Genomic DNA, 13,277 nt, shown 5'->3' with positions numbered 1-13,277 from the left:
TGTGTCTTCTTTTCTCCGCCATTTTCAAACTGTGTGCTCTCTTCTTCTCCCACCCGTTCTGATGTAGGACTCCCATTCCGGCGACTCTTCCTCTTCCCCTTATAATACGATGGCGTCTCCCCCACCCATTGATCCATCCGAGGCCCCCTCCACCTCAGGGCAACAATTTGCTCTTCCGCTGCCACCGCCTCGAAGTCGTAGACCTAATTTAGAGGCAGTCAAGGCCGCCTACGGCATCCCCATTGACGTCACCCTAAAACATGTACCTGACCTAGCTTATTTCCCTCACTTAGTCCCCTACCGACCAGGGTGTCTAGTGGCCATAGTTGGGCAGATCATCGCTAGACTCCGTTTCCCATTGTCCCTTCTGGATGTTGAGGTATGCAACCACTTCAACATCCCTCCTTTCCAAGACATTGACAACTTTTGGAGGGTCATGTATGCTGCGAACCATTACAATAAGTCCGGGGTACCCAAAATATCATGCCGCGATATAATTGCTCACTATTACATAAAGAAGAGCACCAAAAATATCAGTGTGGATTATCATTCTTTTTGCGTCTGTCCTCGGAAATAATCATTTGTCCTCCGTGTCACCACCTTGGACAAGGCATGACATTTCTATCCGCTGTATGTTTCTGGGAATTTCTTATCCACAGATCTCCCACCCGAACTGAATCTTAACCATCTTGCCTTCTTGGTTAGTGATGAGTCATTTTTCCATCTATCTCTTGATATTCACTGTCTGTCTTATGAAGGGTAACATTGCTATTTCTTTGTGCAGGTTGGAGGATAGATTCAAAGTCTCACAATTACGCTGGCGAGACTTCCACCATTTTTCAAAAACTCCGCGAACTAGGATCTTCCCAACTAGCGGTCCTCGGCATTGACCCTTCTTCTGGACTCCACTTTTATCTGACCCCCAACTTCAAACGATCGGAGGATATAATGCTCCCTTTTACCGTCCCCCACCCCCTAAGGAAAGGAAACCTCGCGCCTCTCCTCCCATTGTGAAAAGGCATAAATCCAATAAAGGCAACCCGACAAAGCCTACCGTCCGTAGACCTGATCCCCCATCCCCCTGGCTGCTCCCGCCGCTCTGCCTTCTTACAAGTCTATCTCTACTTGGGAAGATCAATATCTATCCCCTCACTCCCCATCCGCAGACTCTTCCCATATTGATATGGACATTTCCAAGAGGAAGCTGTTTGACAGTGACTCTGATGATGAGGATGTGACAGAGGTCCCCTCTACCACCCAAATTGCTCCTCCGCTTGAACCACAACACAAACGGCTGCGAACCTCAATGTCTGAGGATCCAACTTCCACGGCCGTCACTGCTGCGAATGCCGTCACTGTGCTTAATCCTCGCCAAACCCGTCGTCCTGGCAAAGAACTGGTGATTGTCAACGATAAGGGGTCCGCAAACACTCTTGACGCTTTATGCCCTACCTTCAAAGTTCGTAGTCACACCGTCAATATTGGCAACTCGGCTTTGGAGACGCCGTGGCATCTACTTTGTTTTATGGCTCCCGTCTCCCAAAAGATCTTGCATACACGGAAGGGGGCACCTTTGAACAACACCAGACTTCTTTCTATACCAATTGGGAGAAGGTAATTCCCCTCTTTGCTTGTACACTTACTTTCTCTTATTTCCCATTTTCTCAATCCTACCCTTATTCTCAGGTAAGCCTGGACATTTCTTACATTATCCGCGGCCTATTCGGAGCAAAGTCCAAGGTGGAATCATTGGAGAAGGAGGTTGCCAAGCTTGAAAGGCTGCGAGACACTTGTGCTCGATTCCAACAAGAACTGGAAGTCGCGGAAATGGCCAAGCTCAAGGCGTTGGATGAGCTCAAGGGTGCTGAGACTGCACACCAGCAGTATATGGATGGAGTTAATGAATGCTTGAGCCATCAGCGTGAAGTACTCCTCCAACAACACAGCGAGGCTGCGGCTATCCTTTCTCAGCAACATCAGGAGAGCACCGCAGAACTTATCAAACAAACAGGTAGCCAAGAAGATCAAGGAAGAGTACGCCCGCCTTACTCAAGAGGGACGCCTACTTCCAGAGAAGCCTGCCCTTGCGGATGAGTCTGCGGTTACTCTGATTCCCCCAGCTCCTATACCCAATAGTGCCGTCCTCATTTCTGGCAACTCTGCTACCCAAGTCGCCATGACCATTGAAGTCGTGGCAGATGCTGTCATTGAGGAGGCCGCAGATGAAGAGATTAACAAAAATGTTTGATGGTTGCACTTTGTATCTCTTTGTTTTGCCCTACGAGGTTTTTGTATGCTAATTTGTATCTTGTTACTCTATGTTTGAGAGGTGTCCAGTACTTGACCCTTTAATTAACTTATTTGCATTTCTGCTCTGATTGTCACTTTGATGGGTGGTAAATTTATCTGAATGACTTCGCATGTGTTGTTTGCTCTTTTAGCAAGGGTCGTTGTATTGCCTTTACTTGCATAGGCCCTTGCCGCCCACTATTTGCATTAATAACTTAGATATATGGGGTTTTTAGGTTTTGGTCCTCCTAATAATAGGGTAATTAGGCTTTGGTCCACCAATGTTCGATTATTAGGTTTTGGTCCTCCTAACCGTGAGTTGACCACGTTGACCAATGATGGACGTCCGCCCAACTCACATATTTTGCTATTACCTACAATACCCTTATGAGGTCAATGTTGACCAAGTTGACCATATCTAATTTTGTAATTTGATACCAATTCAATGGTATGTGATGAGACATGTGGTCACTTTTTAACGGGTAAGATCTTCTAGATCTTGGCCGTTGTTATCAAAACACGTGTTAACTATGGATCTCGATAAAATTGGCGGGAATAAACTCACTAACTCACGCCATTTCTCTTCCTTCAGTCTCTCTCATTTCTGTTTCTCCCTTCTCATTTCTCTGTTTTGTCATTTTCCACACAGAGAGAATGAAAGTGTTAACAGTCTCTCATTGACGTAGTTTGGATCTTCGAAGGAAAGTTGCAAACTTGGTTAGTTAGGAGTTGGAGTTTTATATATTAACGAAAAAAACAAACTTGCAAACTTGGGTAGTCAGGAGTTGGAGTTGGAGTTTTATATATAAAAAAAAAGGAAGCAAACTTGGTTAGGCACGTTGTCAATGTTCCTTCTTTTGCATGTTTAATTTGCATGTCAATGATTATTTTGAATATTTAAACCCTAATTAGGGCTATAAATATTACGTATTTTGTTATTCCAATGGTTAGACCTTTTTTGTCTGTTGGTTATGTTATTTAATTTAAAATGAGGGATTCTCTATGTTATTGCCATTAAATAATTACTTAAGAATAGTGGATTTGTATTTCAGTTTCCCCGTATTTTATTGATGTTTATGTCCATTCCTTATTATATAAAATGTTGTGTTTTTGCTTTGGTTCAGTCATGTGGTATGGCAAAAGAAAATTTGTTGTTCATTTGGGAGGTTCATGGAAAAATACTATGCCTGGTTTATTTGGTTTGGAGGAGTACTCTGGTGGATTGAGGAGAGTATATTCAGTAGAAGAAGATGAGTTGAATTGGATGGAATTCATCCAGGAAATTAGGATGTTTGTTCCTAGGAAAAAGGTGTCATCTGTTCAATGCATTTTAGCAGGGTATTTGTGTCCACTGAGTACTGACAAACAACTTATGGATATGTGGGAGAACATAATGGTTGAAAGTGACAATAAATTCCATCTGTTTGTGTTTTATGATTACCAGAATGTGCAAGGAATGACCCAAGATTGGGAGACAAACCCTAAGGTCATGGGTGTATGTCCTTCAATGCCCACACATGAACCTAATTCAATGCCTGCCCACACATGAACCTAATTCAATGCCCACACATGAGTCCACACTCAATTCAAATCCACCAATTGATGAGTCTAGTTCAGTCCCTTCACATCATCCAAGCCCATCTCTCATCTTTGACTTGACCATGCCAAATGATGAGTCAAGTGAAAATGTCATTGTAGACTTAACCACTTCACATCCTATGCCAAATGATGAGTCAACTAGAAATGTCATTGTAGACTTAACCACTCCCTTAAAACAACCTATTCTGACCAAAAAACCAAAACCAAATGATGAGTCCACTTCACAACCTATTCTGACCAAAACCAAAAAACCAAATGCAAAACTTCCTAGAAGAGCAAATTATTCTTTGAAAGATGGGATTCCAAAGACTTTTTTACAAAACAAGTCTAATTTCTCAAATTTTGAAAGTCAGAGTGATGAAGATGATGTTGAACCAATTCTGGAAGCAAGTGATGAATCATTGGATGAAGGATTTAAGGATGATCAAGGGGAGATTGGCTTTGAAAGTCAAAGTGAGGATGGAGATGGTGTGGAACCAACTGTTGTTGATCAACAAGTTGTTGGGAGTAGTCAGGCATGTGTGGAAGAAATTCTTTCTGAATTCAATGATTTGTTTAAGAGTGGTGAGGCATTTGAGCATGATGTTGAACATGGAAACAATGATATATTCCTTGGTGATAGCTCAGATGATGAAAATGATAGACAGTTTGAGGTGGTTGCTAGATTTGGCCCTTGTAGTCAAGATACATTTAATTTGGGTGATCCTGAATCTGATAAAGAAGATGAGGATTGGGATCTTGTTGATGTCCATTCAAGTCAGAGTTCAGAAGGTTCACTAGTGTCAAATAATGAAGAAGAAGATACTGAGATGAACAATTTTGTGATATCAACAAGAAATTGCTAGGTGGAAGAAGATGCTGAGAGGATTGATAACTCAGAAGTAACAGTCTCCAAAAAGAACTTGAAATTGAAAACAAATATGGAATGGAGACACATTAGAGAGTGTAGACAATTTATAAAAGATATGGCAGTCTCCCACAGGTTTAGTTTCAAACAGAAGAAGAATGATAAGGAAAGGTATTTTGTGATTTGTAAAGATAAGGACTGCAAGTGGTTTGTGAAATGTAGCAAGAAGATAAATGAGCTTACAGTGAAGCTCAGGAAGTATAATGACATCCATACTTGTGAAGCTGATGAGGAGAACAAAGTTATGCAAGCCAAAGCTCCTTGGGTTGCTAATGAATTGGAAGCATTTGCAAGGGCCCATCCAACCTTTGCTCCAGTTGACTTGTTTAATGAGATATGTCGTGAGTATGGTGTACACATATCTTATTGGATTGCTTGGAGAGCAATGATCATGTTGCTAGAGAAAATGCATGGTAATTATGAAGAGGGGTACATGGTGATTTCAGAAATGAAAAAACAAATTTTGGAAAGGAATGAATGCAGCATTGTCTTAGTGCCATAGGAATGGATGCAATGAATGACATTTTTCCACTTGCTATCTTTATATGTAGGGATGAGAATAAGTTTACCTGGAACAAGATGCTGAGCTTACTTAAGCCCCACTTGAACAAGCATCCAAACAGATACTCACTTTTATATCCGACAAAGTGTATGGTCTCATTGATGGTGTTGCAACAAACTTCCCATATGCATATCACAGGTATATTACATCATATATTTAAACTTGATTTTCTCATATTATAGTCTATATTCACACCATTAGGTCACCTCAATCACAGGTTCTATTTCAGACATATGTACAAGAATTTTAAGACTATCTTTAAAGGTCATTATTTGGAGAGTTTATGTTGGGGATCAGCTAAAACATACAGGATAACTACACATGAGGCATTTATGGATTCAATAGAGCAGGCAGACAAGGATGGCAACAAATGGTTGGAGAAGGAATCTAGAAAGACATGGGCTATATCATATTTTGATCTAACACCAAAGACTGATGCTGTCACAAGTAACTGTTGTGAATCTTTTAATTCTTGGATCCTTAAGATCAGAGACAAGCCACTTATGCAGTTTGTGGACAAGTATACATTGATAATTATATCACTTATGTATGATAGAAGAGAGATAGGTGATGGACTAAGTGAGGGTGATTTGGTACCTACTGTACAAGGTGTAATTGAAAAGTTGGAAGCCAAGTATCATAGGTATAAGATTTCAGGAGTTGCACCAAATGAGTTTTTGGCCACCAATACCAAGAATGGGAAGACCTTCCTTGTGCACATTACTAATATGACATGTGAATGCATTGTGTGGAAAATGACAGGGATACCCTGTGTCCATGTAATAGCTCTGATAAGACCAAGAAGACCAAAGAAGGAGAGTTGGGCCAAGTGAGTTGTTATGTTATTGTAAATTGTTTTATTTTATAGTATTTCATATTATCTTCTTATATTATTTTGTAAATTGTTTTGTTTTTAGGTACTGCAGTCATTACTACATTGTGGAGTCATTCAGAACAACTTATGCAGACTATATCTATCCAATTGCCAATAAAGAACACTGGGACAAGGTTGTTATTTGAATCTACATTGTTCTATTTATTTGTTATCTAAATGAATATGATTTTTCTTTTTTTTTTTTTTTTTTTTATAAATAGATTAAACCTAAGAATGTTGTACTACCTCCTCCAAATGAGAGAAGACCAGGGAGGCCAAAGAAACAAAGGATAAGGGGAAATGATGAAGAAAAGGCTAGTGGCAAAAGAAAATGTAGGAATTGTGGTGAAGTAGGACATAATGCAAGAACTTGCAAAAAGGCTGCAAAGGAGACAAGCTCATCACCAAGCAGAAGAGGCAACAAACCCTAACATGTTTGTTTGTTTTCTATTGGGATTTCTATTGGTTAGTTAGGAGTTTTATATTGGTTAGTTGGAGTTCTATTGGGATTTTGTCTGTTTTCTATTGGAGTTAGAGTTTTATATAAATAAAGTTGTCTGATTTTATCTGTTTTCTATTGGGATTTTGTATGTTTTCTGTTTTCAAAGGAGACCAAAACCTAAACACATATCCATGTCTTGTCTATTTTCCAAGACTAGACTAGACTAGACATATAAGCATGGTCTGTTTTCAAAACTTGGCTATTTTCCAAGACTAGACTAGACTAGACATATAAGCATGGTCTGTTTTCAAAACTTGTTTTCCAAGACTAGACTTGACTTTAGGCTATAAAACCAACACATTACTTTCATACCTCTCACACACTTCTCACTTCTCTCGTTTCCACATCTCACACACACATATCAATGGGAAAGAGAAAATAGAAGGTAAAAGAAAGGGACTTGACATTGTTGGACTGGTACCCACCCCACCCCACTTAAAAGATTTCATCCTTCCTGGTGTTTACAACAATTTCTCTGCCAGACAAGCTGAATCTCTAGACAATTCATAAACCTTAATCCAAAGTGTTCACACAAAATGGTGTTGAATCACATGGTTGAGCTGAACTGGGAGGAAAATCATGGATCTAAAAGGAAGGAGGAAGACCTTCATGATGGTGAACACCATAACATACCAAAGAAAGTTGTTGTGCAAGCCTTAAAGGCTAAGGGATTTGTGCTCCCAAAATTGAAGTAGTGTTTATGTTTGTGATCAACTATGTCTATGCTAAGTAAGGTCTATTAAGTTTATGTTTGAGTGAAAAATGTTTGAGTGATGAATGTTGTTGTAGGGGTCTATTATGTATAGGGTATGTTTTAATGTTATTATGTTATGTTTATATGAAGAATGTTTGAAGGAATTGTCCTGTTAATTAGGACTGTGTTTCAATGAAATTATGTTTGACTTATTGTCATCTGTTTTAAATTATGATTGCATCAATAAATGTTTCTTAAATCTTGATTAGTCAAACAAAAGGATCAAAATGGAGGGCAAGAAGAAGAGCATGATCAGCACAACCAAGCTGAGCAGCAAGAGCACCATGTTCATCAGCAGCAGCAGCAAGAGCACCAAGAGCATCAGGAGAATAATGCTAATCAACAAGATGTTGGGCAGCAAGTGCCAAGAGCTAGGAGAGTGGGGAGAGCACCTAGGGGAAGCAGACCGCCAAGGGGAAAAAGAGGATCAAGGGGGTTTCATTACTGGTTTGGTGGAGAGGATGATGATGGTGGTCATGTTCAGACACCAAGTACACCAGGAAATACATCTGCTCCTTGCCTCTATGAGCCTTTAAGTCAAACCCAGTGAGATCACTCACATCACAAGATGTTGGAGTGTTATTTTGTCTGTTTTTTTTTTTTTTTTTTTTTTTTTTTTTTTTTTTTTTTTTTTTTTTTTTTTTTTTTTTTTTTTTTTTTTTTTTTTTTTTTGTTTTTGTTTTCAAGAATCTTATCACAATGCTCTGTTGGAGTGCTATGGTTTTTGTGTTTTTTGTTTGAAGAATCTTATATAGTACAATGCTATATTTTGATATGTAAAAGCAGACAACTTTATTTATAGGGTATGAATAGAGTACTTGATAGCACTACATCCACACAGATTACACCCACAGTAGAACATACTATATTTAGTACAACTTACACATAGCACTCTTCCTCACAACTCTCATGCACTCTTGACACAAGTATTAGAAAGATGACAACTAGTGCACAACTCACACTCTTCACAAACTCTAACTTGTTCCTTGCAGAGGTTACAAACTTGGTGGTATACCTCTTTGTCGAAGTATATCCATTTCACAAACTTACAACTAGGACGAGAACACTTAAAATACTTGAATTGCCTAGTACCTTGATTTGTGTGACCTAACACAACTCTCATAAAGCCACAACAAGGTGCATAATCACAGTGAATGCCAAAGTATGAACATGTTGAAGCATAATGACCCTCTTCATAGCACAATTGGCAAACCTGCAAAATAGAAAAATAAATTAGCTTTTGGTCCTTTTATTAATATCATCGTTTAGGTTTTAGTCCTTCTAAACTAACCTAACTTTACCTTAGGAGCAGCAACGACTGCAACAACCTCACTTCCACCCATCTTCTCTCCTCTCTTCTATTTCTCCTTTAGGATTGAATGGACAACCTTACTTATAGGATTGAATTCCAACGGCTAGTTCAGAAATTAGAAAATTGGTGTAATTGAATTCCAACGGCTACTTGTTCAGATTTTGACATGTGTCTTATATTTTTTATTCAAAAACCAATAAGTCACATGTAAGGCACGTCAAGGGTATTGTAGGTAATAGCAAAATATGTGAGTTGGGCGGACGTCCATCGTTAGTCAACATGGTCAACTCACGGTTAGGAGGACCAAAACCTAATAATCGATCATTGGTGGACCAAAGCCTAATTACCCTATTATTAGGAGGACCAAAACCTAAAAACCCCTAGATATATCCCTAGATAGTTGGATTCATGTGGCCCTTGGCCTTAGCCCCCTGTCATCTCTTTCTCACTCTCCCTGTATGGACTAGCTCTGTCCGTTAGCTCCGGGGACACCTCAATATGTCCCCCCTCCCTTGAGGGCAGTTCAATTTGCCCTCAAATGTAATTCGAAACTCTATTCCGCGAAAGGCTTGCTCCCCCTGCTGGCTCTAGTTGATTTCGACCTCATTTCCGCGAAGGAGGCAACTCATCTTGCCCCCAGTTCGATTTGGACTTCATGTCTGTGAAGGGCTCGTCCCCCCACCCCCCCCACTGTCTTCGGTCGGCTGTTAAGCCTTTCATTATTAGCAGCATTACTCTCTCAAAAGTGTCATTGTATTATATATTTACAAACAGTACATTCAAGCGTAAATTTTTTTTCAACATTCTCACATTCCACGCCCTCTCTATCAATTTTCTTCCTACTGTTTGTAGCTTGTAGGTGCCGACCTCTGATATCCACCACAGTATAGGGTCCCTCCCAATTTGGACACAACTTTCTATCATTCTCCCTCTTGGTGTTGGGAGTTACTTTCGGAGCACGGAATCTCCCACTTGAAATCGTCGTGGTTTCACTCTCTTGTTATACAACCTTTCCAAATGTCTGTGATATTCCTCCAACCTGATGAGTGCGGAGTCCCTTCTCTCTTCTGCCAAATTCAAATCCCTTGACAATATGCCCCAGTTCAAACCTTCCTTAACAACCTTTGTCTGGGTTGTGGATGTCACCATCTCCGACGGAATCACCGCCTCAATGCCATAAGCCAGTGAGAAAGGAGTCTCTCTGGTGGTTGTCCGCGGTGTGGTTCGGTAAGCCCAGAGGACATGATTTAACTCATCAGCCCACACCCCTTTCATATCTTCCAGCTTTCTCTTAAGGTTATTCATTATGGTTTTATTAGAAGATTCAGCCTGTCCGTTGCCCTCTGGATTGTATGGGGCAGAGAATCCCTGTTTCAGATTATATGCTTGCAAGAAATCTTTAATATTTGATCCTGTAAACTGTGTCTTGTTGTCCACTATGATCGAATGTGGCAACCCAAATCTACATATGATATTCTCCCACAAGAATTTAATCACCTGCTCCTCCTTTATCTGTTGCAATGGCACGGTCTCTATCCACTTGGTGAAGTAATCGGTGGCCGCTAACATGAATCTCCTCTTGCCACTGGCCATGGGCAGCAGATCTACTATATCCATGACCCACATGACAAATGGCAAAGGACTAGATACGTTATGCAACGGTTCGGCGGGTGCGAATATCAATTGAAAGAACCTCTGACATTTTCCACATTTCTTAGCAAACTCCACTGCATCTCTTTTCATATGAGGCCAAAAGTACCCCTGAGTCAACAGCCGGTGTGTTGTGGTTCTTCCCGCTGAATGGCTCCCACAATCCCCCATGTAGTTCTGCCAGCACCTCTTGTGCCAACCTCGGCACGAGACATTTCAGTAATGGCCCATCAAAATTATTTCAATATAATTCTCCACCCAACAAAGTGTATCTCTGGGAAGTCTGTTCCAACCTTCTCTTCTCTTTCTTATCAGTCACCTCTCTCCCGGACAAAAAGTGCTTAATAGGGTCCATCCACCCCCCCCTTCCTCTTCCGTGGTCTAAAACACCTCTTCCGACTCCTTAGTACTCGGTTTCTCGAACCTCCCTACTTTGATTGTTCTTTCTTCGGATCCAGGAATTGCCACGGCTACATAGGCCAATGCTTCTACATGTCGATTCTTACCACGACCCAAATGTATGAACCTGATATTCATAAACTTCACGGTCCTTCTGTGTAAAACCTCAAAATATTTCGCCATTTGCGGGCATCTAGTGGCAAAACCTCTATTTGCTTGACACACCACTAAGTTCGAGTCCGAATATACTGTCAGCTCATTCACTCCCAAATCTTCTACTATTTTCAACCCTGCTATCACAACCTCATACTCTGATTTATTATTAGATGCCACAAATCCCAGCTTCATAGTTTGTTCAATTATTTTGTTATCAGGTGTAACCAATACGGCACCTATTCTGCTGCTCGCATCTATTGTTGATCCATCCGCGAACACTTTCCATCTGTTTCTCTTATCCCATGGATCTAGAAGGTCCTGCTCCACATCCCGTTCGGGCTCCATGACCATTTCTTCTCCCCAAGTGGGATCTTCCGCCGGGAATTCCACCAGAAACTCTGCCACCGTCTGTGCCTTCTTTGTTGTCCTGATCTGATACTGGATTTCGTAAGAACTTAGCATCACTGCCCATTTCAGCATTCTTCTGGACTTCTCTGCCTTCAGCGCTTGCTTGAGGGGAAGGTTTGTCATCACCACCACCGAATGTGCTTCGAAGTAGGGTTTCAACTTTAAGGCCGAGAATATCAGCGCTAAAATGTACTTCTCAATTTTACTGTATCGGGTCTCTGCATCCAGCAAGGTTTTGCTCTGGAAATACACCGGCTTTTCCATCTTGTCGGCAATCCGGACGAGGACTAAGATAACCGCGTATGCCGTGACCCCAAGATATATATACAATTTCTCCCCCTGTTCCGGCCGAGACAACAAAGGAGCTTTGCCCAAATAGCTCTTCAGTTCCTGAAACGCATTCTCACATTCCGACGTCCATACAAAATCCGGGGTTCTTCTTAGTAATCGGTACAACGGTCTACACTTGTTCGGACGACTTCAAAATGAATCTATTTAAGGCCGCGATCCTTCCAGCTAGTCACTGTATTTCTTTGACGTTTTGAGGAGAAGGCATTTCCACTAAAGACTTTATTTGTTCAGGGTTTGCCTCTATTCCCCGATGAGTAACTATGTAACCCAGAAACTTCCCTGTGGTCACTCCAAATGTGCACTTCTCCGGATTGAGCTTCAAATTATGTGTCTGTAGTATGCCAAATGTCTCCCTTATACCCTCTAAGTGCTCTTCCTCCGACATGCTCTTCTCCACCATGTCATCTATGTATATTTCAATTCCTTTTTGGATCTTGCTCTCTAACATTTTTTTCTCATAACCGCTGGAAGGTCCGCCAGCATTCTTCAAACTAAACGGCATACTTATATAACAATATGTACCACCTTCCAACACGAAGGATGTCTTCTCTTGATCTGGTCCGTACATCATGACCTAATTATATCCCATAGATGCATCCATGAACGAAAATATTTTGAATCCCGCCCTTCTATCCACTCGCAGCATAGGGTAGCTGTCTTTAGGACACTTTAGGCTGACGTCTGTAAAGTCGACACACTTACGAACCTTGCCATTTTTCTTCGGTACCGCGACGACGTTGGACAACTAGTTTGTGAACTCCACCTCTCTTATTATTCCTGCCCCTTTTAACCTTGCAACCTCCTCTTGAATCCCCTCAGCATACTTCGGCCTTACGCTTCTCATCTTTTGTCTCACAGGCTTCGTGTCTTCATATGCAAGCGGTGACATGCGAAGTCTGGATCTAACCCTGTGATAATATCCTCAATTATCCATGCAAAAACATCCTTATTTTATGACAAACACTGTACCAGTTTACTCTTCCACTCATCCGGTAAATTGGACCCTACTGATGTAAATTTCTCTTCCTCTCCTATCCCCAAGTTTACAATTTTGACCTCATCGAGGGTCTTCGGCCCCATCGACGACTTCGCCTCCTCCTCCGTGGTGGCACACTGTAATTGCTATGCTGACCTTTTCTTGGGATTTGATACCTCTCCTCCTTTTCCACGGACCATTCCTTTCACCGACCCCTGATGATTATTCTTAGCCGCCACTTCATCTACGCGGACTTCATACATCCCTGTGGTTTTGGGTAATCGAATCACCTGATAATAAGTTAACGGCATCGCTTTCATCTCGTGTATCCACCGGCTTCCCAGGATTGCACTATACTGTGAGTGAGAATCCACTACCATGAAGTGGGTGAATACCGTCACTAGACCTGTTGTAACGGGTAGCAAGAGTTCTCCCATGGGCTCGTCATACTTCCATTGAATCTATATAAGTTGGTTTGCAGAGGTCATAGCTGGCTCGAATCAATTCTCATTTCCTCCAAGGCTCTTATGAATAATAA

General features: G+C 41.2%; 1 protein-coding gene and 1 long non-coding RNA gene across 2 annotated transcripts; one reads left to right on the top strand and one right to left on the bottom strand.

The window, feature by feature from the left end:
• Positions 1-6,312: 6,312 nt before the first annotated feature.
• On the top strand, positions 6,313-6,652 carry LOC147496413 (uncharacterized). Its single transcript, XR_015196541.1, has 2 exons — positions 6,313-6,365; positions 6,497-6,652. It is a non-coding gene; the product is annotated as an uncharacterized LOC147496413 (long non-coding RNA).
• Positions 6,653-10,830: 4,178 nt separating this feature from the next.
• On the bottom strand, positions 10,831-11,676 carry LOC147496412 (uncharacterized). Its single transcript, XM_086562573.1, has one exon. It carries the CDS (start codon positions 11,674-11,676, stop codon positions 10,831-10,833), a length of 846 nt encoding a protein of 281 aa, XP_086418699.1.
• Between the last annotated feature and the right edge of the window lie 1,601 nt (positions 11,677-13,277).

This window comes from Coptis chinensis, chromosome 5 (assembly GCF_015680905.1).
Source record: "Coptis chinensis isolate HL-2020 chromosome 5, ASM1568090v1, whole genome shotgun sequence".
NCBI lineage: Eukaryota > Viridiplantae > Streptophyta > Magnoliopsida > Ranunculales > Ranunculaceae > Coptis > Coptis chinensis.
The sequence above is the reverse complement of the archived record's forward strand: the minus strand, read 5'-3'. Positions and strand labels throughout refer to the sequence as shown.

Bases quoted from the DNA above. Each gene is read 5' to 3' on its own strand.
- LOC147496412 (XM_086562573.1), bottom strand. From the start codon at position 11,676: ATGGAAAAGCCGGTGTATTTCCAGAGCAAAACCTTGCTGGATGCAGAG.